Source organism: Lutra lutra, chromosome 8 (genome assembly GCF_902655055.1).
Source record: "Lutra lutra chromosome 8, mLutLut1.2, whole genome shotgun sequence".
Classification (NCBI taxonomy): Eukaryota; Metazoa; Chordata; class Mammalia; order Carnivora; family Mustelidae; genus Lutra; species Lutra lutra.
In genome coordinates, this window is record NC_062285.1 from 31,418,373 (window position 1) to 31,444,987 (window position 26,615).

Genomic DNA, 26,615 nt, shown 5'->3' on the forward strand with positions numbered 1-26,615 from the left:
CAAGCATGTGTGTAGAATCCATCCACTTTGCTAAATATGTAAGTTCTTGGGAACGAGACCCCAGATGACTGTCTCTGGGGAGTGTTCATTATTAACTCCAGCCTGTCAATCTGTCCCTTCCCAAAGCTCCGCAGCTACCTATTTTCACACTGATTATATTGCTTTATATCGATTTTATAATGTTAACAGGCTTAGATCTTTTCTCCCCCTTAACAAAAGCAAGGGATCCCTGGGAGAGGGTATAATAACGTAACATAGAATTCATACCATCAGATGTGGACTTAATGTATTGTGAAACAACAGAACTTCTCTTTTACACTGACTAATGGAACACTAGAATAATATTTCACAAACCAACACACACACACACACACACACTCACATACATACTCATTCACTCACATGATGTTCTGACTTTCACGAGTATCAAAGCACCTACAGTTATTTCTAACTCAAAGAGATGTTGCAATGCCAAATACATCTAAAATAGCTCTCATCAAATATAAAATTACCTTTTCCTACTCCAGTTACAGTCTATCAGCAAAATTCATCAAATACACACACACACACACACACACACACACAGACACCCAAGGCTTAATTTGCCCAAACATTGGTCAAAGTACTGAACTTCCACATAGTTAATAGATTCTTTAAAATTTCTGTTCACCTGCAACAATAAATTTTTCTAAAAAATGCCTGCTGGAACTAATCTCAGTGATTAGATTTGACTTTTCTGAAGGAGTTGAGAGGTCAGAGAAAATATGAAAAAAATCTGTTATAGAAGAGAAAAATGTACATTTTCCACCAAAAGGTTAATTTTTAAAAGTCAAGCTTTGTTCAAATGACAATATGTGATCTAAATGCAAAGATCACCTAGGTTATCTGGGTTCTACTGTCAGAATTCAGGGAGGCTGAACACTAAGTTTCAAGCCAAAATGAGTGAAAATTTCTTTTTTTTTTTCAGACCTATGACTGCTTTCTTGATTGTTCTCCCTGTAATTTCACAAACTTTCTATTCATGCACTTTAAACACACTTTACTACTACATTATGACATTTTAAAATGTTAATTTCTGCAAAGACTAATAAACACATATCATCTTTTTTTAAAAGATCTAAAAAAGAACTAAAAAAAAAAATCACAAAAAAGTTTTTATCAAAATTTCAAGGAATTACGCAAAGCAGATATTGGAAACAATTGGTAAAACCAAAAAGAGAAATGCCGGTAAATGGGAACCATGTACAGAAATGCCACACAGAGTTGCAAATGAGGCACCAAGAAGGGGAAGTACCATTTGTGGGCACAAACAGTTCAACAGCCTAGTACTGAAGACACAAAGCCTGTAAGAGAGATTATCACTTTAAATAATGGAACATTTCAAGCCATACATTTCCTTAGCAGATTTATAAATGTCCTTCACATACTGGGAGAATTTCATAAGACATTCATTTACCTTTTTCATGTCTCCACTAGGAGCATTCAGTCCCCTTGAAAATACTTCCCAGTACAACTTACTATATAGACAACAGATTAAGAATACCAGAATAGGTATCCCTTGCTGAGTAACTACAAAACACAAGCCAGTTAACATTATGTCTAAATCTCATTTAATAGAATAATTAACATATGAGGTAAATATTTGACAGTTGGGGAATCTGCCAGATACGGCAGCTAAGATTTCATCTTTCAGACCTCTTTCATTCTTTCCATCCTTCCTTCCTATCCATCCATCTGTTCATACACACTTGGCCTTGTCCCAGAAAGTTTAACATGGTTTTCTAAGAATGTATAAAAATGCAGATTAAGTCAAAATGAAAATAGAGGGGCGTCTGGATGGCTCAGTGGGTTAAAGCCTCTGCCTTCAGCTCAGGTCATGATCCCAGGGTCCTGGGATTGAGCCCCACATCGGGCTCTCTGCTCAGCAGGGAGCCTGCTTCCTCCTCTCTCTCTGCCTGCCTCTCTGCCTACTTGTGATCTCTGTCAAATAAATAAATAAAGTCTTTAAAAAAAAAATAGATGTGGGGCACCTTGGTGGCTCAATCAGTTAAGCACCAATGCTAACAACTCTTGATTATGGCTCAGGTCATGATCTCAGTGTCATGACATCGAGTCCTGAGTCAGACCAAAGAGCCTGCTTATGATTCTCTCTCTCCCTCTCCACCCTCTCCCTGCTCACGCTCACTCTCTCTCTAAAATAAGTGGAGAAATCTTTTTAAAAAATGAAAATAGATTTAACTTTTTAAAGGTATGCCTGTGTGGAAATACATATTTTATAGGAAATAAATTAGAAAGGCATAGACCAGTAGGTTAATAGTGGTATTACAACAGATAAATTTTTATTTTCCAGTTTTAAATTTATGTTTTTTTCTTTCAAATTTTCTATAGATATAGGATTAGAATACATTAGAATTAGACCTTAAAAATGTTTATGTTTTAAACAGGTGAGAAATGTGGGAAAGAGAAAATGGAAAATGAATGCTCAGGAATAAGATTCGTAACTACACAAAACAAAAGCCATAATGTAGAGGCCGGTTGCAAACACTGGCTCTACACTTGCTCACGATTCTATGAAACAGCCAACCCGGAGTTCCACAGCCAGTCACATGAAGGAGCTGAATATGGCTGACTCAGGAGCTAATGGCCTTTGCTTGCCACCAGTATTTCCCCAGTGAATGAATCCTGAGAGATGTTGGTATTTCACAGAAAACAAGTGAAGGGGGGGGTTCTGTGAATAAATAAGTTAGGAAATGATGACTCTCTATTCATACCTTCGTGACTCACAAGGTACATTAACCGAGGTAGGGTTTTGAGAATAATGGAGTAAAGAAATATGCATAAACTGGTTTAACCAAGTGTTTCTCAAACACATCTGCATGCAGAACCCTTTTTTGGCTGCTAAACACTGTTTGGGAAACTCCCACACCACACTGCTTATATACATCAACCTTTAGAGCCTAAGCAGAGATACCACTAGAGCAAAAACACAACAGAGAGCCAAACGTTAATTTGGATACTTGGTCAACGTAATGGTAGCTAAGTGGGCCTGAATTGACATAGATCATTTAATTAAGTATGTTCTATTTTGGGTTTGGAGCCCAATCCTTCTGTGTGGTGGAAAACAGCCAACAGGGGCTTTGTCCCTAGGCACAACTGAAAGATAATCCAGTAACAGCAGTAAGCACTGAATTCATCCCTCAGCTCCAAATACCCATACCCTGCTTTGTTTCCCCACCTAGCCCTAAAGTGGCCAATTGCATCTCTGAAAGGTACCTCGGTTTGGATCCTGGCGTTAGAAGTCAAATAGCACATCACAGGACCAGCTAACTTTACCCTTGGTGTTATCCCTCTTCTCCCCCCTTCTCAGAAAGAGAGCCTAGATGTGCAGGCTCAGGCTGTTTGGCGGGGCAGGACCAGTAGAGTCAGAGGACAGTTCCGGTGGGGGTCTTCCTCATTCATTTCTCCTAGAAGGACAGCTTTTATTCAAGACCCTACCTCCCAGGGATGACAGCAAGTGGAAGGAGATGGGGAAAAGTTAGCAAGGATGAAGTCAAATTTAATCTCAGACCCATGCTCAGAAGAATCTAGTTCAACGTTCACTATCTAACACATTTTCAATTCTATTCACTGTCCTTTCACTTATTCGATATTTATATCTTGAGTCATAGTCAGGTTTCAGGGATGTATACAGACAAAAAATATTTTTGTATATGGACATGTCATAATTAATAACCAGGGAATAGCAAGTTTTCTATTTTTATACAAAATCAGCCAAAATAATTTTGGGAACTCAAACAGCTCCAGTGGTAAATAATGTGAAAGGAGGTGTTTTGCTACTAATCAGCAGCGAAGCAAAAGCTATGATGAGATTATAAACAGTGCTTTATTTATTTTTATCTACTCCTCCACCCAAATTCTCCCCAAAGAAGTTGCAATTTCCTTTCTCAAACAAAGCATCACCAATGCCAACAGACAGAACAGAAAGGAGGGCATACAAAGAAAGGCTTGGCCTATCCAAATAACGAACATACTTGTAAAAACTGTTACTGAAATACGAAGTCAGAGTATAATAGTTTTCTTAGATTATGAAGCTAATTGATTTTTTTTAATGGACCATTCACTTGTTCCTTGACCCTGAAAGATTTTTATTCTAGGCCTCCTGTACATTGTAAATTCATTATGACCAACCTAGTTCCCAGAAGTATTGCATCATTAGAGGTACAGAGATGGAGATTAAAAGCAAAACTGCAAGTGAACTGTGCCTTAGGCAAATTAATAATACAAGTGAAACCATTATATAAAAATCATTGTTTGGCTGCAAAAACTTGACTATGCATTATAACAAGTATCTTGGAAAATGTTGATTTAGAATTCTGCATTGAAACACAGTGATCACCTTAAACTGCAAGAAAAGGATACTACAAATATGAATAATGGTACTGGATTAATGAAGCTATCCCCTATGGTTGGCAACAACATAGGGAAAAAGTATAATGTTACTACCGCGCAGATTTTTCCCTAGCTAAGTCACATTATTTATTTGCCTGTGGATAAATCTGAGTACATATGTTCAGCTGGTATACACTCTCTCCTATACTCTCTTAGGATAGAAGTTTATAGTACTGAGCAATTAAATGACATATTGTATGGACTAAGGAATATTGTGTGTCCAGGCCTGACAACAGTGAGCTTATTAATAAGTTTGAGGATCGGGACGCCTAGGTAGCTCAGTGGGTTAAGCCTCTGCCTTCGGCTCGGGTCGTGGTCTCAGGGTCCTGGGATCAAGCCCCACATTGGGCTCTCTGATCGGCGGGGAGCCTACTTCCCCTTCTCTCTCTGCCTACTTGTGATCTGTCAAATAAATAAATAAAATCTTTAAAAGAAAATAAGCTTGAGGGTCTCAAAATTGCTGAGGATTAGAAAGGGTCCCAGTAAGCAAGAAAATGGAAGGATTTTAAAAATAAGTAAATAAAAACTGGGGAAGAACCAAAAGAATAAACCCAGTCTTGCATCACAAATTAAAAGTCCCTATTTTTCCCAGTTACGTATTTAGTACTCTGAAAAGCTACGCACAGAGACCTAGCCTAAAGCCTCAGACATGGGAGAAAGATGAGTGGGAAAATACCCAAACAGTAATCTCTTCTAAAGAAAACCATGGTAGAATATTCTTTTCAGTTCTTTCATTAAACTCGAAAGTGCCCGACTCTAGAATTGTTAGCAAGAATCTGGAGATGAAGAATCTTATTTATGGACAATATTTAGTCTTTTAGCCTTACTTAAGGCACCCACATTCCCCGGATTATTCAAAGTACAACAGGTATAGTGTCTCTTGCTGTAGGGGTCTGAAACCACAAAGAGGAGTTGGCTGTGAGCCTGTAAACTCGAGTAACAGAAGTTCAAGGCAAGGCGGTGGCTTGCTCATCCCCTGGGAATTACAGCAAGAGAAACTCTAATCACTTATAGAAATGGGTTTCAATTATCTGCCTAAAGTAACTTTTCATTCATATCACTGGTCTTTGGGTTCTTACCACGGAATGACTCAACAACAGATAACAATCTTTCTGGAAGAGATGCAATCAAATTCAAGTGATAATTTCATAAAATATGATAGGGAAATAAAAAGAGAAAAAAAAGAAATGTCAGGTTTGAGAGGAAAACAACATAGCAAGAAAGCCTTCTTGAGTCTTATTATAAATCAAATTTTTTTTTAAAGATTTTATTTATTTATTTGACAGAGCGAGATCACAAGTAGGCAGAGAATCAGGTAGAGAGAGAGGAGGAAGCAGGCTCCCCGCCAAGCAGAGAGCCCGATGCGGGACTCGATCCCAGGACCCCAAGATCATGACCTGAGCTGAAGGCAGAGGCTTAACCCACTGAGCCACCCAGGCGCCCCTAAATCAAAATATTTTAAACGAGATATAAAAATTCAGTTTTCTTGCCAGAGAAATAGTCTTAAAAATTATCACAAAAGGGACGCCTGGGTGGCTCAGTTGGTTAAGCAGCTGCCTTCGGCTCAGGTCATGATCCCAGCGTCCTGGGATCGAGTCCCACATCGGGCTCCTTGCTCATCAGGGAGCCTGCTTCTCCCTCTGCCTCTGCCTGCCATTCTGTCTGCCTGTGCTTCCTCTCTCTCTCTGACAAATAAATAAATAAAATCTTTAAAAAAAAAAAAAGAGAGAGAAAAAAAATATCACAAAATACTATATATTCATAAATGAATGGAATGGTATTGTAACTATTTCCTTGTGATTTTAAGAGTGATCATAAATTCAGTCTTAATGTTTATTTAATTCACCTAATATGCCCTACTCTTTTCTAGGCAAAGATCTTAACTCAACCATTAACACTCACTTTAATGCCTCATATAAATACACGGTTTTTTCCTTGAATCTTCCTTTACATTGTATTTATCCCACAACCATCAGTGTTCGGACTGACACAGAAAAACTAAAAACCCATTGAGTAGAGATTCTTCATATTAAAAAGAAAGACAGAAAGAAAGAAAAAGGAGTAGAAAGGACAAAACACTCTATCTGGTGAGATTTAATCAAATGACTGAAGAGTCTACCTCTCCTGCTCCTGCTTCATTCGTATCCTCTCATCTTCTGACGTAAGGGAGTCCTGTATTTTTATTTTACCCGTTTTCTCAATCTTGTCATCTTTTCGATGTTTGCCAAACCTGTTGATAACAAAAAATTCTAACTTGTCAATATATACAAAATGAGTTTTCATTCTTTTGTGACAAAGACACATCTACTCAATGAAATGCGACCTTCCTCAAAATGAGGGCCAAAAGTTCTGTAATTCTCCAGTTTTTGCCCAATATGACTATTTTCAATCAGATTACTGGATTCATTTTTAATGAGAACTTTCCAGAGACAACCCTTTTGAAAATGGCCTCAATATCCCCCCTTTTTCCTTTGGAGAAACAAAAATAAACAACAACTTTGCAGTTAGTTCATCCTTACTGAACGGAACAATTTCGGGGTAAATACTTCAAATGCTAGAGGCCAAAAATCTGCATTAGAACGGGTTGCTCTTATGACTAAAGAATGGTAATTTGCAATCATCTATTTAATAATCTCTCCATAAACAACTATTCTTATTTTCACAGTCAGGTTTATTGGAAACATTCATCATAGTTTAAAAACTGACAAACAAGGTCATGTTTGCAAGGTTTAAAGTACAAAGGATAATTTACACTGCTACAACGCTTTGAGCTTATTAAATTGAAAGCTTTAAGGCATTCTCCTCAAATGCTATTCCGAAATCGGATGGAAAGCAATTGCTGAATGTGGCATCTTTGCCTTTGAAATCTGTATCTGATCAAAAACAAACATGATTCAAAACCGGTCCACACAAACTTTCACAGATGGCCACGGAGCTGGAGGCTCTCTGCGAAAACACTAATACTCCATGCTGGCATCATCCGAAATATCTCAGGAGCCTAGATTTGCTGTCAATTCTTGGTCCTGCTCTGTTGCTTTCCTCTAAAAGAGACGATGTTGCCTGGAATGCATGCGCTACATACCCTCAAATAATACTCCTTTTAGTGATTTAGTCACCAGATATTTAAAAAAAAAACAAAAACCTTTTATAGACAGTTACTTAACTAAGCATTCATGAGTATATAAAATACTTCGAGTATTTCTCACAAAGTAGGGATCTAGCTTATGCTGAACAATTAATCACATTGAAAAGAAGAGTTAAATAAATAAATAAATAAACAGTAGTCCAAAACTGATATAAAAGAGAAAAAGATATTTTAATTTTTGGCTTGGTTGGTAGCACAGGTCTTTCTTCTATTAACACAAATCTGATTTCAAATACTGGTTTATACATGAAGTGTACATGGGAATATCTTACACGTTTACTAAAGGAAAACTGTTTACAAAGGGGTTTAGAAATGAGGAAGGGAGAACATTCTTAAAACGTTAAAATAGAAAAAAGTTAAAATAACTATCATCACTCATCCTTTAAAAGTTACATATATTATTAGACAGCATTCAAAACTGCCTATAAAATTAACTTCTATAAAGCAAATCTACCCTTAAATTGCAACGGTATTTAGAAATTGGAAGATCATTGCAACTGCAAAAAGGGAAAAAGAAAAAGAGGAAAAAAAAACTCCCTAAGAACTTAGGCGCAGAATCTGACCACTTCCCACAAGGGATAAAATATGCATTATGGGGGCGCCTGGGTGGCTCAGTGGGTTAAGCCGCTGCCTTCGGCTCAGGTCATGATCTCAGAGTCCTGGGATCGAGCCCCGCATCGGGCTCTCTGCTCGGCGGGGAGCCTGCTTCCTCCTCTCTCTCTGCCTGCCTCTCTGCCTGCCTCTCTGCCTGCTTGTGATCTCTCTGTCAAATAAATAAATAAAAAATCTTTAAAAAAAAAAATATATGCATTATGTTTTTAAAACAAACACAAAGCATTAAAAATAAAAACTTTCTCTTGCCTTTATTTTTGTCAATATATCAATAATGCCTAAGAGTTAGGCATAATGACTGACTTTATAGAATGAATTAATAAACAAATGAAAAAGTGAACATAAAAAACTGATATATCACAGTAGGAGCCAACATCTAAAACATAATGTTCATTCATTTGACAAAAATTTATTAAGCATCTACAGGGGGTTCAGGAAAAAGGACAGAGCTGGACAAATTAATCTGAACATCATCAGCATGTAGATGGTATTTAAAGCCCCCATGAATTCCCATCCTGAAAATTCTGCAACACTGAGGCATCTGGAAATAGAAAACGTATTAAATTCCAACTTCAAGAAAAGTGTAAGTTCAAATCTTATACATGATATTTACTTAGATGAGGGCTTTCTAAAGGTAAATCATTTTAACCATTTAGTTTTCCAGTGCATAAATATCCCTCCAAAGATACAATGTTGCAAACTTGTTTTGTTTTGCTTTTAAAGGCCTGGGCTGGTTCACATTATAAATTATATACATTCAAACCTGTATCATATTTATGAAGCACTACACCATGACACAAGATACACAGTTGACCCTTAAACAACATGGATCCACTTATACCCAGGTTTGTGGTTTTTTGTTTTTTGGGGTTTTTTTTTTATAAATATAGTACAGGACTGTGAATGTATTTTTTTCTCCTTAAGTTTTTCTTAACATTCTCTTTTCTCTAGCTTACTTTATTCTAAGAATATATAACACATATACAAAATCTGTGTTAGTCAACTATTTATTTTATCAGTAAGTCAACAGTTGGTTATTAATAATTAAATTTATTGGGAGTCCAATGTTACCCATGGATTTTCAAGGGCACATGGGATCGGCACCCCAATCCCTGTATTTTAAGAGTCAATTGTATCTCTATCTGTACCAAAAGGTACAGTTTAATCTTACAAGAAGATCATGTACAACATTCCTTTGAGTTAATAATATGAGGGAAAACTGAGAGTGGTTGACTTTGCCATGTTTTAAAACAGTTAAGATATTTTTGGTCCCAAACCTAACATAGAGTTTTAATCAGCTATGTTAGATCTTTTTTTTAATGATCTCAGCCTGAAAGCTGAAAAGGTTTCTGTTTTAGATCTCAATCTATTAACTTTCAAGTTTCATCTTAAATACACATGATTAAAAAGAATAAAAAAGAGTGAATCCTGATTCAGATTTAAGAAGTGAATTTTTTTCTCATTTGATATTAAAAATATTAGCGTCCTAGGCCAGCCCTGAATAAAACATGCTATTTTATTATATGTAAATTTATTATCAAACTGTTACAGTATACTTTCCTTTTGAAATTATAAATTCAAGATTGGTATATTAAAAAGCAAAGAAAGCACAGATAAAATGTTTGTAGGTTAGCATTTGGACATTTCCCTTAATGCCTGCCTTAGTTAATAAATTATGTGATTTCTTTAAGGCATACTATAAAAGCACAGCATATTACTTTATAATTGGGGTAAAAATGAATCCCTTAGTGGTAATTTTTTGGCAGAATAAAATAAAGACTATAGGTGAAAAAAAATATACCAACTGTTCTAGAGTGTAAAAAGAACAAGAGCGTAGCTATGCCCTCATTCATTCTCATTGACAATATATTGTAGTGTTCTCTTACAGTTGTTTAATTTTTCCTGCAAAGAGGTGGGACGTCCATGAAAACTTTCAGCTACACATGTACTTTCAAAGTCAGTTTCACAGCTAAAATCAGTGATCAGTCTATGAAGACAATCATTTAATACCAAGCTGCTTAAAACTCGAAAGATATCAACTACATTTATTTTATTATTTTTTAAAAGCTACAGATGAATTTCAAATGGGTCATGTTCCAAAGAAGAGCAAGGCTGAAAAAATCATGTACTAATAATGGTAGGTCCAAACCCATTTCCAGCAAAGGATCAGTTTTGCAACGGCCTTCTGACTAACCTGCCCCGCAACCCCCAACATGTTCAAACAGAAAACTCCACCATCCAATGGGTGTGACACTAGACTAGAAAGTAGTCATGGACCCTATCACTCCAGGAAGAATTTGCTAGTCATATCTTAGGATATATTGACATAAGGAAATGACCTTTGAAACACACGGATGTGGGGGTGGTGGGGTGATGCAGTCAGTTAAGTGGCAGACTCTTGATTTCAGCTCAGGTCCATGATCTCAGGGTCCTGGGGTGCAGCCCAGACACAGACCCTGTGCTCAGCATGGCATCTGCTTGAGATTCTCTCTCCCTTCCCCTTGTCCCTTCCCCTGCTCATGCTCTCTCTCTCTCTCTCTCAAAAAAGACAAAAACAAAAAACAAAACAAAACAAAAAAGCATGGAGACAAAAAAAAAATAGAAAGCTTGAGAAAAAGTTGACAGAGAAAAATTTCAGAGATACTGCTACCTGAAGAAGGCGCTGTGGAAAAAATGCCAAGCCACCGAAGACTCCTTCACAATAAGATACAGCCTGATGAGCCCTGTCTTACCAGAGTAGAATTGATTCTAACATTTCTTAAACATATGGCTTTCTTCATAAAGAATACAGCAATGTTTTCACTCAGCTAAAGTAATCTCCAACTAATCTGCTAAATGGGTTTCACTATGACGCATTACAAATGAGATCACTGCCGTCTGCCAGATCGGCCATATTTATTACTATAGTAAAGAATAATGGGCAAAACATGCACTTGTTGACGAAAGGGGAAAGAGGAAAAAAAAAGAATAACAAAGGACTACAACAAAATTCTGTTGTTTTCTACAGAAAGAACTGTCATTAAAAATTTACTGGTAAGAGTTTCATGCTATTGAACCATCATTTCAGCTTTTAGTAAATTAACCTAATTCTCTCTGCGGTATAAATAACAGTGAAATATCTTACTATTATATTGCTACTAAAATTAGAGACCTTCAGAAAAAATTATGCTGAGTGATAGAACACACAGCATCCTACTATAAATAAAATAAAAACATAATTGGATTTGTAATAAATGGAACTTCCTAGTATTGTATTTGAAAATGTGATATAGTAGAAGTCTTAAAAATCTTCTGCCATACTTAAAAATAGATGAACAGAACACCCAGCACCAATTATCTTGTAAGCTTTGAGGAATAATTTCTGAAGTAAGATTTTCTTCAATAAAGAAAATCACTGAAATGTCACCTAGAAGGTTGGTATTTCTCACTGCCAATTACCAAGGTCTTCTTTCTAAGGAGGGTTTGCTATAATACTTGCCTTACTTTTTACCCTAACCAAGGTGTAGGTTAAGTGATGATGCTTGCCTGGGGGAGAGAACTGAAATGGCTCAAATACAAATTTAGTGTTAGTGACTAGAAGCCCCGTCCTCCCCCAACACCAACGTCTCCACTGGAGCGGCCACCATGCACTTAACTCAATACCCCGTGCTGTATTTTGTATATTTGCACCATCACATGGTTTAATCACTTCCTTTCTCTGCGAACTCATTATCTCTTTTTGGAATCTTCCCAGTGTTTCTCATAGACACAGTTGGTATAGCCACTGTGCTAACCTGTCCTCGGCCACTGTGCTAACCTGTCCTCGACCACTGCCTGCTGTGATAATGCTGCCCTTTGCCCTAAAGATCCTTGAGAGATCCAGCAGTGCAATGAGCTGGATTCGAGACTCTACAGCAAAACTGAAAACCCCGTCCTGTGTTATTCTGATGTTCTATCAAATTCTCTGAAATGCCTCAGGAACACTCTGTTCACCCAAATCAAAGCAAAACCATGAGCTTTTAACACTATTTCTTTATTTTCCTTTTGTGTCATACTTTTCCTAAATGGTTTTGATCCAAGTTTCTCTAGAAAATCTTTTCAGTTGACTCTGGTTCAATCTTTTTCCACATTCTTGCTGTCAGCATTGCTGACAGCAAAGTTCTCTCAATTCATCACAATGGTCTCTAACATGATTATGAACTTATGTTTTTTTTTAAGATTTTTATTTATTTGTCAGAGAGAGAGAATGCAAGCTGGAGGAGCAGCCGGCAGAGGGAGAAGCAGACTCCCCACTGAGCAAGGAGCCAGGTATGGGACTCAAACCCAGGACCCTGGGATCATGACCTGAGCCGAAGGCAGACGCTTAACTGACTGAGCCACCCAGCCATCCCTATTGAACTTATTTTTGTCTTAAAGCCTTAAACTGTTCTAAATTTTAGTTGGAAAAAAAAATCTAGCTATATATCTTTATAGAATATTCTACTGCACTCTTACTCATATGCACAGAAGATATATGTGCACATTTCTGAAAACCAAAGTCTAAAGATTGGTCACCGCATTCAATGTCCATATTTGACAAACAAAGAAACTGAGGCTCAAGAAGTATGCAGAGCTGCCCAAAGTCACACTGCAAGCTAGGAACAGAGTTCAGGTCACCTCATATGTAGTTTAAGAGATCTCAGTGAGTCTAAACTTGGATACTCCTAGAGAAATTGAAATTCCCAGACCTATGAAGTTCACTTCGTGTAAATCCTAAGTGAGACATATAATTGAACACCTGTTGGATGCTCTTTTGATTACTTAATTACATTTAAGTAGAATTTATTGAATTTTTATTATGTACTTTATCTCATTGATTTCCACAACCAGCCTGTGAGGTGGGTGTTACCATCATCCTCCTCTTTAGGGGGAACCTCAAGGGGATTTAATGATTTCACAGGCCGTAGAGCAAGTAGCCAACCCGGACATTAGACTCTTTTTACCCAAGATGGACCCAAGACTCTTTTCACCACACCCAGACTCAAAAACTTGAGGAACCAAGAAAAAAAAACAAACTTGAGGAACCAAAGACAGTCTAACACTCTTATTCTTTTATGCTCAGAGCAGCTGATTAAACCATCTTTGTGGAAATAAATGAGATAAATCTTGCATTTCCTGTAGCAGGACAGGACATTGTTCCCACATGGAACTTGTCTGTGAAGACCAGGAATCTGGACGCAAGGTTAAGAACTGATCCTCAACATTGGAAAGGATCATAAAAACGACCCACATACCCATTGCTATGACACTGCCAATATTTCTAAATACAATGATACTCAAGTCAAAATTGTCTGTACTGACATATGCAAATACTGCCAGGGGACAGCAGAAGCATGTCAAACTGTCCAAACCCAATCCAAGGGTAAAACAGCATGAATTCAACGAGTGCATTTATATTTTATAATAACGCACTCATAGTTTCTGGCTAGCCACCCACCCCCATCTTTTTGTGTGTGTGTGTGTGTGTGTGTGTGTGGCTCAGCCTCCATTTTATAAATAAGTAAAAAAACAAGTCACTTCTAACATGTCCTTCCCATACAGGATCTCACATATTTTAGTGACATTTTAAGAACTCGCTACCATGATCGTGTACTGATTTGCTCAGCAGTAGATTGTGGCAATGCTGGATGAATCAGGGAAGAGAAGGCTGATTATGAAAAGCAGAAAGCTTCAATTTAGGCAAAAAAAAAAAAAAAAAAAAAAAAAAAAAACCTGGTAATCAACAATGATGAGAAATGGAGGCTTAGAAAGGGTACATGACAACTTGATAGTGCTTTTATAAAATGGGATGCCGTTTTAACTTGGCGGAGTTTAGCAGGGGTTCTCTTTAGAAGGAAATTCACAAACTTGAGAACCATTATTTGTGTACAGTTTTCATCAGTGCTAGCCTGATCAGATTTAATAAACTAAATTTGGGTTGCTTAACATTCAGAAAAGAAAAAAGACCTTTTTTTTTTTTTAAAGAAAATATAGCTTCTATTTAACCAAGCTAGAACAGCCTTTAGACATGTAATATATGAACCCTTAATGGATAACACACCCTTTTCAGGATGCCCATTAAGTGTCCTTATAAGTGCACTCTTCCCTTGGCATAGCCTGTGTTATCTAATCAAGGAGGCACTGATATGCCTAGTAACCCAACACTTCAGGAGTCCTGGAAGGATATGTATGGAACAAGGAAATATTAAAACAACAGTAAAGAAACTGAACCCGGCACATTATCAATATTAATTTTACAAACATCACTGTAAATCCCAAATATCTTAAAAACAACACCAAACCCAAACACACACACACACACACAACCACAGGACATAGATAGACTTAAGAGAAAAAACAAAAACAAAAACAAGCAGACACAGTAATCCTTCGAAACACAAGATAAATACATAAATAACTCTGAAATAATATTTATAATCTGTACTAAGAGCCATTCAAGGAAAATGACAGAGATGAGTGGAAGTATATCTTAATTATTATGTTAAAGCTTTTCAGGCATCAGCTAGTTCATGGACTACATGACATTTTCTGTAGCAAATAAGTTCCCTTTGTCAAATGGGGTCAATTAGTAATTACTGTTCCATACAAGATTTTTATAAGGCTTAATACACCTTATTTTTTTTCAACATATACCCACACAGGTAATCAGACCACACAAACCCCATAACACCAAACATGCAGATGCAAATAATATGAAAGGTATATTTTTTTGTTTCCCCTTTAACTACACTGACTTTATAATAAATGATGTATATATAGCATATATAAAATAAACACACACACCTAAATATAATAAAAACGACACATAATTCTTTTTTTTTTTTTTTATAAATGTTTAATTTGGCATTGAAATCAGTCATGTCCACTTCTAATGATTCTGGGAGTGCCTTTCACACAACTACTTCTCTGGATCCTTTCTTTACTACTATACTCCTAATTCTTGCACTGTTCCTTTTAATGCATTATTGTTTTATAATACAATACTCCAAATTGCAAATTACATTTGGCTCAAGAAGTGATTATGAAAAATACTATCACTGCTGCCTTTGCTCGAATAACTCGGATAATAATGAGAGATTGATTGAGCTCTGAGCAGCCCAAGTGATGAGAAGGGTCAATTTGAACATTTCTATTAAGCTTCTTTTGTTAAATCCAACACTTTGCCAGGTCAGAGGCAAATAATCATACCCTACATCTGGTTACCATGGTTTTCCTTTTCTTAAAGCATCAGAACAATTTAGCAAGTGGTACTGCCCCAAAGGCAGTTCCTATAAGAAATGCTAATGAGACCTAAGTCAAGAAACACATCTATTCAAAAGGGCACTTGAGAAACATAAAAAGTAAAATGTAGAAAGATAGGTTACTTTACACCTTTTTTCCTATTAGGACAAAGAATCGGAAGTATTTAGCACCAGAGATAATCCTAATAATTTCCATTGTCATCTGCCTGATACTCAAATTGGCATCCAGGTTATAAATGCTTCTGTGGCAATGCAAACACATGTACACGTTAGGAATATCTTTTTTGAGCTGGAAATATTCACCCTCCATTAAATACGCACTGCAAGTCGAAGTCCAAGTTTTAACTACTGATAGGAGCTATTTAGTTATGGATACAGCGGAAACCCTCTCAAATATGTTCTGTACTGTGTTTACAGAGCAAGGGAAGTGACAAAGAAAATATGATCATTGATGACTGAAGGATGGGAAGGGGAGAGACCTTTTGTATAGCTCCTGGAAACTTTGAAAGATTAAAACTTCCCCAAAGATCTCATTATCTGTAAAGTTAAGGTGTCAGTCAGCACTTTTTTTTGTTGATGAGAAGAAACAATTTCTGTTGATTCACATTTCTTAGAGAACGCTCTCTACAGAGTAAATTAAGAGGCACCGACTTTCATTTTTTATCTTTTGCATATTCAGATTTAATAGTAGGGAGCTGACACGTTTGAGAAGGCTCAACAAAGGGTTCTTTGGGGCGTGAGCTGGAGGCCACTGGCTGCCCGGGCCTCCCTGGGTCCCACCATCCGCTCAAGGAACAAAGGCCTCATGGTCACACATCTGGGTAGAGTCGGAGTTCCTGCAGCACGCCTCGGTCCTGGTGAGTTTCACACACACAGACGAGGGCCGGGTGACAGGGGAGAATGGCCATGGCCGTTTTCTAGAAAAGCGCCTCTCCTCTTCCACACTGTGATTCACTCCACCCAGATGCACAGGACCGCCTCAGAGTTATGACTCAACTGTGGCTCAGAGCGCAGCTGCCAGGAAGGCTCTGAAATCCGGATGGCTCGGGGTCTCGAGCGACAAGGCCTCAGAGTAGGGAGACGTGTTTACTGTCTCATCTCCAATCATCACAGCCCCCGTGGAACAGGGAACATGAGATGTGACAAATGGCAAACCACCACATTTTTCCTTATTTGACAAAATAGTTCAACAAGCGTTTAAATATAGAACTTGTTGATTTGCGCACTGGCCTGGAATTCCTCTCCTCCCAGCTGATTTCCATCTTCCCGGCTCGGTCTCATCTGCCCGGCCTGCTGTGTGGTCTGTGGCCCCACCGGCTCCCCAGCAGGCGTGGGCCAAAAAAGCAGAGCTGGGCGAGAGCGCGCCCTGTTTGTCCAAGAAACCGTCCTGGAACCAGAGCCAAGCCCACCGGTCTCAGTTTAAATTCTCAAGTCTCCCCAGTGACGGTTGCTTTGATGGGAGATCATTATGCTGCTTTTCCTTGGCTGAAGCTTGAAACTGTGCGGCCGAAGTGAGTGTGTACAATCAGGGGGTATTAGCAAACGTCACTTTACTGAGGATAGTATATAATATAAATAAGTAGACTTCTACCCCAAATGATCGAGATAACCCTTACATCCTTTTTAGCAAAGGCACTCCGAATACCTATCTACAAACTAAGAAACTAATGCAGGAAGAAATAATCTAAGGGAAGAAAGCCCACGAGAAAAGAACTTAAATAACACGAGCTGACAGATGTACAGCACCTTACAATTCCAAAAAGCTTTCCATCCACATTCTTTCATTTAGTTCTTAGAAGAACACAAGAGGGAGACGTGTGAACGGGAGCCCGGGATGGCCAGGTGAGGCGGCAGGCGTGGTGGGGCCGGGCTGGGAAGACAGAGCTTCAAATCCACACTCCGATCTTTCTACCACAGAATCCTCGTCTCCCCTTAGACTGACCTCAGCCTCTCTGAATGCCTCTTAGGTTCCTCATGTTATTTTATATACTGGTCACTCATGAAGTAAAATCTTTATTTAGGACACTAAGATCGTATTAAATATAAACTTTAAGGAAGATCACTACATAAGCACCTTTGAGGGTGAAACACCAGATAGACTGCAACATACTTGAACATTTCCGGTGTAATTCTAATTCTTAAGCACCCACCAACATGCACGGGGTAGGGTCCCCCCCCCCACAGAAGTGAGCTGCTCAAGAGGGATCCAAGGACAACTTGACATAAGACACAGAAGCATTTGGGTAGCTTGTCTGAAAATCAACAACGCAAGGACATGTCACATAGAGGCTGGGACTGGGCAGGGGCAATGTTTTTCCAACCTTGGCATTCTTGAAATTTTGACCCAGACGATCCTGGGCAGTGGGCTGCATGGGGTGGGGGAGGGGGCTCTCTCGTGCATCATGGGACCTTCAGCAGCATCCGTGGCCTCTAATTGTACCTGCGGCTAGCACTCCTCCCTGTGGATGACAACCAAGGAGTCATCAGACACTGCCAGAAGCCCTGAGGGCAAAACCCTGGGGCCTGAGGACCACTGGGCCAGGGTTTCAGATAAACAACAAAGCTCAATGTGGTATCTTCATTATTTACAAAGAATAAGAAGAGGACTCCTAGGATAGTAAAAGGTAAATCCTCACCCCCCAAGGGCCCCCATTTATTTCAGGATTACTTTCTAAACACTAAAGAAGGAAACTCCTTCTACTGAGATGGTTAAGATTGAATGCAGATGACCCTCTAAGTCCCAGAAGGTAAGATCTAGCATGCTGTAACCCAAGAATATATTAGGGAATATATCCATAAAAACCAGTCAAGTTAAAAAGGCACAACAGTCAGTATCATCAACATGAGGACACTGATGAAGAGCCTGTATTCCAAAATCAGAAAGACATAGGTTACTTGACATATGACAGTTGGCACTATTAAATAATAAAAATACTATCTATAAAAAATAGTAGCAAAGATGAAATGTAATCATGTTCTAAAGTATGTAGCACTCTGAAGGCAGAAATCACTCAAATAATAGATATGATTTTCTAACAAAAATATCTATATATTCCTTCCTTCCTTCCTTCCTCCATGTCAATGTGGATCCTCTAGGCTAAGCTGGGAAGACCACGACCATTTCAAGAGATGCATATAATAAGGCTTTCCAGTATTTGTGGCCCACACCTTGTCTTTCTGGTTAAGCCAAAATGCTCTGGCCAGTCATGGCAGGTCTTGGCCAGCAGGGTAGAATGAGGGCGAACAGCAGCCCAGAGCTATGAAGCAGCTACAATCTCAGAGGCCTGACTCCACCCATCTTCAGAAACAGTGACTCAGAAAGGTGGCTCCCAGCGCAGACTCTCCACAGCAGCTCCTGGCTGTCAGGTATCCCCTTCTCCTTAACCTCCTCAGAAACGGACCCCTGATTTGGTAGGGAGAGGAAATGTGCCTCCCTGGGATCAAGCTACTTTGCCCAGCCACCTTTGAGAACAGGAACAGAAGATTGCAGAAGACAGTCAGGAGTGTAAACACTGGAGCCAGATTTCTGGGTCAACATCCCAGCTTTGCCTGACTAGCTATATGACGCACAGCCATACGACTCACTCTGCTTGGACAACTCGCCAAGCCTCTCTGAGCCTCAATTTACTCTTTAGTAAAATGCAACCACCCTCATGGGTTTACATGAGAATTCAGTGAATTATACATGCACTCTGCACTGACACAAATAAGCTCTCCATAAGTACTAACTGTTTTATCATTACTTTTATTGTTAAATTCTGGCTCATAGAAATTGATATGGGGCTTCTGGGAATGATCTGTAGAAAGGAGGCCAATTCCACTGAAAGTTCCCTTTCCCCCTTCCTGCTGCTTCTTGCTTAGAATTCTGACAAGATGGCTGGAGCTGTAACCACGAAGTGACCACGAGGGTAGAAATACATGTTTAAGACACTTGTGTTCATCGTGACACGACTCACACAAGCTAAAAGATGGATGCAAACTGTCTGTTGACGGATAAACGGATAAACAAAAATGTGAGCTATAAGTAGAGTGGAATATTATTCAGCCTTAAAAAGGAAGGAAATCTTGTCACGGGTTAAAGCACGATGGATCTGGAGGATGTTATGCTCAACGAAATAAGCCAGTGACATAACTACTGTTGGAAGTATCTAGAATGGTCAAGTTCAGAGAGAAAGAAAACAGAACCATGGTGGTTATGGGTGGGGGACGGGGAAATGGGTTTGGTGTTTAGAGGACACATAGTGTCACGATGTGTGAGAGAAAGAGAGTTCTGGGGCAGACGGTAGTGACAGTCACACGGCAACGTGAATGTTAATGCCCCTGAACAGCACACTTAAACATGGTTAAGATGGTAAACATTATGGCTATTTCAGCACAATTAAAAAAATAAAGACACATGTAGTAAGGATGGCTGAATGAACAGAAGGGGGTGACACTGCTGACACTCTGGGCCTAGCACACAAGCCCTGGACTGCCTTTCTCCAGACTTCTTATAAATTAGAGACAAATAAGCCTTGTCTCATTTAAACAACAGTTCCTTGGGTCTGTGCTGCAACCAAACCAATTTGTCCCAGATAAAGGCATGGAGATAAGAAGGCAAGAAAGACAGATCCCTTTCATATATTTGGCTTTCCAAACAGAAAAGAAAAATACATTCTTTGAAGCATCTTTGTAAATGATCCCACCTTCCCGTCAATACCTCACTCTTCAGGCCCACCGTTCCCAGCAACTAATCTACTCTTAGGCATGTCACCATCAAGGTTAACCCAATGCGGCCGATGGGGGGCGGGAGGGAGCCAGCAGCCTTCCAAGACTGTAACAGCAGAATTAATGGAGACAACTGAAAATAACCACCCGCACAAAGCCTCATCTCTTTCGGCCAACCCTGCAATTCCAGCTGAAAGACTTTCAATATGAAATCGAGAAGAAAACAACATTCCATGAGTCAGAAATGATTTTCATTTTCTCCTCATTGTTCCTGATGCTATTTGGATATTCGACAGTTGGTGACTAGACACTCCTTCACACGCTTTCTATTACCTTGGCCGCTAATAAGTGTTTCTTTCTAACTTAGTTGGCTGCCTGTCAGCCGCACTACATACACAGAATGGAGGACACTTCTAAATGAAAGGGGGATTTCCCGTGGCTGACCAGACTACCTGGAGATAATATGAAAATTCTGCTTTAGTGAATTACCTAACTTCCATCTCACAAGAAAAATAACATTCAAAGGAATTCTGCTAGACTCCATAGAGAGGGGTCTACTCGTAAGAGCATGGAATTTTTTTTTTTTTTTTTTTTTTTTTTTTAAAAGAGTCCCGCGCAGCCCCCCCACCCCCCGGCGCGGCGCCGAATCACTCAGAGCATGGAATTTTGACAGTAAAGATAATAAGACCCGTACGGATAAAACTATATTTAAATATGTGACCTTTCCAAAAAAAGAACTCCATAGGGAAAATGTTATATACACTTTTTTCTATTTGTTCATGAAAATTGTGAAGGCAGATCTAAAATCTTAGTAGTAAATTATTTAAAGACCGCAATGGTACCTATGACCAAACAACAGCTAACTAGTTACATTTTCTACTTTTTAAAAAATGATACTTAGCTTATAGTATTTTATTATTGAAAATATAAAAGAAATAAAAATCACGTCACAGCAGGAAATACACATAATTCTCTATTTTCATGGGAAATATATTTCCAGAAAGAAACCTAGTGGAAATGTTTTGGAATGCAACCATGACTATAAAGTACATAATATACAGAATGATTCATGATATTAAAAACACCTGTAAAAAAATAATAAAAAGGTTTTTTTAAAATAATGCAGATAGGCAGTGCACAGCTAGGAGCCCTTCAGAAAAGGTGACAAACTAAAAATAATGGGCACACACTCAATATACCAATTTCAATAGCTTACATAAAGCATTAATAGTTTGACTGTATCCCAAACTTTATATCCCCTTAGATAGAACATAAAAGATGAACACGGTTGCCTTGAAACACAAAGATATCTGTAAATGGTAAAATCGGTTTGTTCTTTTTTAGAAGCCACGGGAATGGAACCACTCAGGAATCTTGAGAAAATACATCCTGGGAAACAGTCTGAGATGTACATAAGTATAGAGTGAGGACTCCTATTATGTGTTATAATGGTTAAATATCACAACTTGAAAAAAAAAAGTTTCAAAATGAATCTTGGAATACTGAAAAAATAAAATTTAAAAAAAAGGTAATTTTAAAGCAGGAACTGTGAGGAAGCAAGCTATTTATCTGAACTAAGTACTTCTATTGTTTTGTAAACAGGAGAGAAAATTGAACTCAGGTCCTATTATAATTCAGAGCAGCTGGTGTCATCCTGATCCACACTCAACTCTGGTCACAGACTCAGCAGTAAGACACCTGCCAAGACAGACAGAGGAGGAAAGACAACACAGAGAGAGGGAATGAGAAATTCTCTAGGATCTCATGGTCAACAAAACCAATCATTAAATTTGTTAAAATTAATCCCTCATATCCTAATTTCTGTAATTCTTTGTGAAGGTCTGCAACGGGGATGAATATGTCACTTAAAATGTAATTTCTATTGCTCAAAAATACAGAAATCAGCACAGGTTTCTGTCTTTGTGTAAAGAGTGTTGGGAAAAAAAGAGCTTGCGTCTTACAACAGGAATTAATATATTATATCCCTAACTTGGAACAAGCATTAGCATCCAGAGATTCTGTGTGTACTGCCATCCTACAGAAACCCTGAAACAGGTAACCATTCAAAACTGGTCAGTGACACGTACGATGCTAGAATTCCCATGCAGCCAGGCCCGTGAGTCCGTTGGACTTCTCAGCAGAAACACTGTGGGCCACATCCTTCTAATTAATAAAAGACACCCTCTTGCCTTGGCTTTAACGATCATAATCTTCTGGTTTTCTATCTGCAGCAGCCTCTCGGTCACCAAAACCTTCCACAGCCCCACTCTGCACCCTAAGCTGCCCCCCGATATTTGAAGGGTCCCCAGAACGTTGGCCTTCACCTTTTCGGTCTCCGACTTCCTAATCTCTACAGCCCCTCCTGCTCATCTGCTCCCTGGTGACGTCCACTGGGGTATTTTGCACATAAGCACCAACCAGTCAGATTCAACAGGTCCCACTTCCTCCTCCGGAAGGGATGTTCCTCCAGGGTTTCCCATCAGTGTAAACACCCTCAGTCTAGTTTCTCAGGCCCGAACCGTAGGAATTATTTCTTACTCTTTTTTCTCTCTCATTTTTTACATCTATCAAATCCCCAGGTCCCCTAGATGCCTCCTGAGAAATACGTATCATATCTCTGTCCCCGTGGTCACCCCGTGGCCGGCCACCATTTTCACAACAGCTGCCCTGCAGGGCTCCCGGCCCCACGCTCTGGGCCAGCTCCTTAGTTCCCCCCACACGCCGTTGCTACAGTCCTTTTAATTTTCTTTAAAAATGTCAATGTATCAAGCCATTCTCTTGAATGGCCTCTCATTCCCCACCCGCTGCAAACCTACAGGACTTCCAGCACCGAAACAGTATTTTTCGATTGTGCGTTGCAACCTGTTAAACATGTAAAATCAATTTGGTAGGACTCCTCTAGCGTTTCCAAACAAGTGAGTTACACCATAATAACAGTAACATCAGGAGCAGCTACTGTTTACAGAGCGCTTTCTTTCTTTGTAGCAGGAGGGGTTCTGAGGTGCCTGGGATACAGTGACTCATTTTAGCTTCCAAACAACCGGGTGAGGCAGGTACCATTATTATGCATACTTGACAAGCAAGAAAAGTGAGGCACAAAGAGCTTCATTAACTTGCTGCAAATGCAAGGCTGGTGAGTGTACAGCTGGGATTTGGACCCAGGGGATGAAACCTCTTCACCATTCTGCTCAGCCAGCTTTCACCAGTACATCAGAGCACAGCACACGGAGGAAGGGCCAGTCTTACCCCGGGAAATGTTGGTTTTAGTGACTTTGTGTGTGTGGGCCCACTGGCTTGCAAGGCAAAATATATTTCTTACTGAGGAACGTTAGCAAGAGTCTGAATCCCACCGATGTCAAATACTCCATTCCCCCAGAAGACCCTTGAAAAAGAGAAAACATCTTTTGGATCTTAGTTTTAAAATGTCATCTTCTGGAGGGAGGTGACTCTGGCCCCTACTGTGGGTGGGCGCACTTACTCTAAGTCCCCCAGCCCCTCCAAAGGGCCACTGTGGCAGGGCCTGTCTTCTCTGAGTTACAGGGGAATCCCTGGTCCCCAGTATGGTCCCCAGCAGAGAGCAGGCCCTCAGGGAACAGGTGTCGAATGTACTTACGAATGGCTTTACCTGAAAATGACTAAGACATGCTACCCACTCCATAGCCAGCCACTTGCTCACCATCAGAAACAGTTTCTGCCAGGTGAGAAAGCAAAATGCTCAGAAGTCATTGCCTGCCTCAGCTGTTCTTTGCACAAGGCACGTGGATGCTTGTTTTTCTGTGCCTGCCTCAGAGTCCAGGCTGCTCCCGCTGGCAGGGTGAGGCAGGAGTAGATATGGTAGGAGAATGAAGCCGTCCTTTGGAGCAGTGATCAGGGCCAGGAGCCCACACTCGCCCCCACCAGGAAAATGGCTCTTCCTGCCAGAAATACCCATTGAGGAAATGGAAGGCATCAGGCCATACTTCACAGGCTGCAGACTTCCTTGGCTCCAGATCTGTGGCTCTCACCAGCCAATGTGCAAAGAAGCAGTGAAAGTTAGTCTTTAATAGGATACTTATCATTAAGTGCTGAAATATGATTGCCCATCAGGAGATTTACTGCTCATTTGCAAATATATGTACCTGAATGCTGAGATGCAGGAAACTAAATTCATTTGAGGGCAATCCCCTTTTCCCCAGTCTGGCTAGGACAATTCAGGTGTGTAGCAGAAAACATCCTGCATAAATGATTATCAGTGCTTTGCTGCTGTGCTCTAAGCATCTGGCTGTTGCTCTGTTCTAGAAAGTTCATCAAGGGAAAATGTCCATCCTGTTAGAATAACTATCTTACAGTGTGTCCAAAGTTTACTTCCTTAAACCTCCAGAATCACCCTATACTAAGATTAAATTGATACTATTACTTACTCAATTAAAAAAAAAAGTTTTTAACCCTAGACCCTAAAAAGATGAAGTAAAAAAGAAAACCTGAAATTCTAGGAATTCCAAAGTAAACTTGGGATGCTCTCCTAATGACGGAAGTGGTTATAAAAGCGGGAATTCGATAAAAGATTACTTCCCTCTAAGCAGCCGTGGAAAGGTGCCCTGGCCAGGTACGAGGATCCAGACAGACACAAGGAGCAGTGCCGGACAGGCAGGCAGCCCTGAGCTGCACTGGTCTTTCAAGGGGCACAGCCCTGAAGGCCGAACTGTGGTCTCTGGGGCACGTCCAAGGATCGGCAGGATTGCTAATCCAGGCGGCACGGACAGGGCGAGGGTGAAAACAGGAAGATAGGGAACATCAGGAGATTCACGGAGGAAATCAAGACTGCGAACACACGGCCTCACGACTGTTTTAACAGTGGAAGATGAAAGGAATAGCAGCCGTTGAGCAAGATCTGAGGTACAAGAAGGTACACAGTAAGGGGAAAAGGAGGTTAAAAACGGGAAAGGACTTAAAGCATTTGTAGGACTCAATAGCCATCTTGAAAGAAGAGAGCAAGCATAGAGCTAACCTTTGTTCTCTTTTTTTAAAATCATCGCTAGTATTCAGGGTACTGTATAGATGGGTTTGAGGGTCAGGTATGGGGGAAGGGATACGGCAATCAGTAATTTTTAAATTAACAATAAAACTCCTGAGTCCTTAAGAATTATTTTGGGAGGGAAAAGACCACAGACAGAGGATGCTAAGAAATCACATAGGAACAAAAGTTAAAAGTCTGGCTCAAAAGATACTAACTTCCACACTTCCCAGCTAGCAACAGGGATCTCTCTTTTTTCCTAGCACACAATAGCAACGGCAGGTCATGTGATTAACCGCTAGCCATCTTAGCTCTCATCCGGGTAGTCACAGCAGCCCAACACATTGGAAGAGGCTAAGAAGGTTCAGCTGGTTTAGCAGAGTGGGTAGGAACATGGCGTTAGGGGTAGACCCGTGTTCAAATTCTCTGTGGCTCTGCCATGGGGCCCCTGTGTGACCTTGGTCATCAGTAACCCCTGAACATTTGTGTTCACTTTCTTTACCTGTAATAGCTGATTAGAAAGAGCACCCACCCTATAGGGTTATTATAAGGATTAAATGAGTCATTGCAACAATGTTCTTAGTGGACGTCCATCAATACCAACACGCAATGAATGCTAAATGCTTGCCACCGTACCAGCAGAAGCATAATCCAGAGAGACAATTGTGGATTGTCTCTCCACAATCCAAGGAGAGAATCCCGAAGGACTTCTCTCCTTCGGGAAGTCCTCATGACCAGCATGTCACCCAACGAAATCAGAAACAGGCGTCAAGAGGTGATAATGGATAACACGCTAAATTACTGGGAGAGTAGAAACAGAGAAGCCTTTATACAGACAGTAGGGATGTTATGCAGTTAGTTTGTGTCAGTTCAGTTCATTTCAAAGTCCCTGTTCCTCTGTTTGGGCAAATAATGTAAACTTGTTCTTTTATTCTTTTTTTATAAGGACTGAAAGTGTTACATAAACTAGAATGACAGTCTTTTAACACAGGAGAGATGGATGTTATAATATACAATATGTAAATATTAAATAAGGTATTGAAGGAGCAACTAAGGAGGTACGGCTATCTTTACCCCAAGATACACCTTATTTAAGAATCAGGACTATCCCAGGGGCGTCTGGGTGGCTCAGTGGGTTAAAGCCTCTGCCTTTGGCTCAGGTCATGATCTCAGGGTCTTGTATCCGGCTCTCTGCTCGGCAGGGAGCCTGCTTCCCCCTCTCTCTCTGCCTGCCTCTCTCCCTACTTGTGATCTCTGTCAAATAAATAAATAAAATCTTAAAAAAAAAAAAAAATCAGGACTATCCCAAGCCTCAGGAGGCTAGGCCCCAGGTACTCAGCTAAGCGTCCTCCCTTCAGGGTGGTAGAGAAAAGGGGAAAACTCCAGGGCGCCATCTATGGACGGTGGCACCTGTAGAGGACCCAGGCCCGTGAAGGCCGTGGGTGTGGTC

General features: G+C 39.8%; 1 protein-coding gene across 20 annotated transcripts in view; it reads right to left on the minus strand.

Annotated features, from left to right (window-relative positions):
• The window catches only part of PARD3 (par-3 family cell polarity regulator), a 651,514-nt gene that overhangs the window by 165,641 nt on the left and 459,258 nt on the right, over positions 1-26,615 (minus strand). For 17 of the 20 annotated variants that reach the window (XM_047740436.1, XM_047740438.1, XM_047740435.1 and 14 more), the window contains one exon: positions 6,569-6,679. The exons of the other annotated variants lie outside the window; for them this stretch is intronic. In XM_047740436.1, the coding sequence (XP_047596392.1) occupies positions 6,569-6,679 (111 nt within the window). The remainder of the gene's footprint in view (positions 1-6,568; positions 6,680-26,615) is intronic. 20 annotated transcript variants of the gene reach the window in all.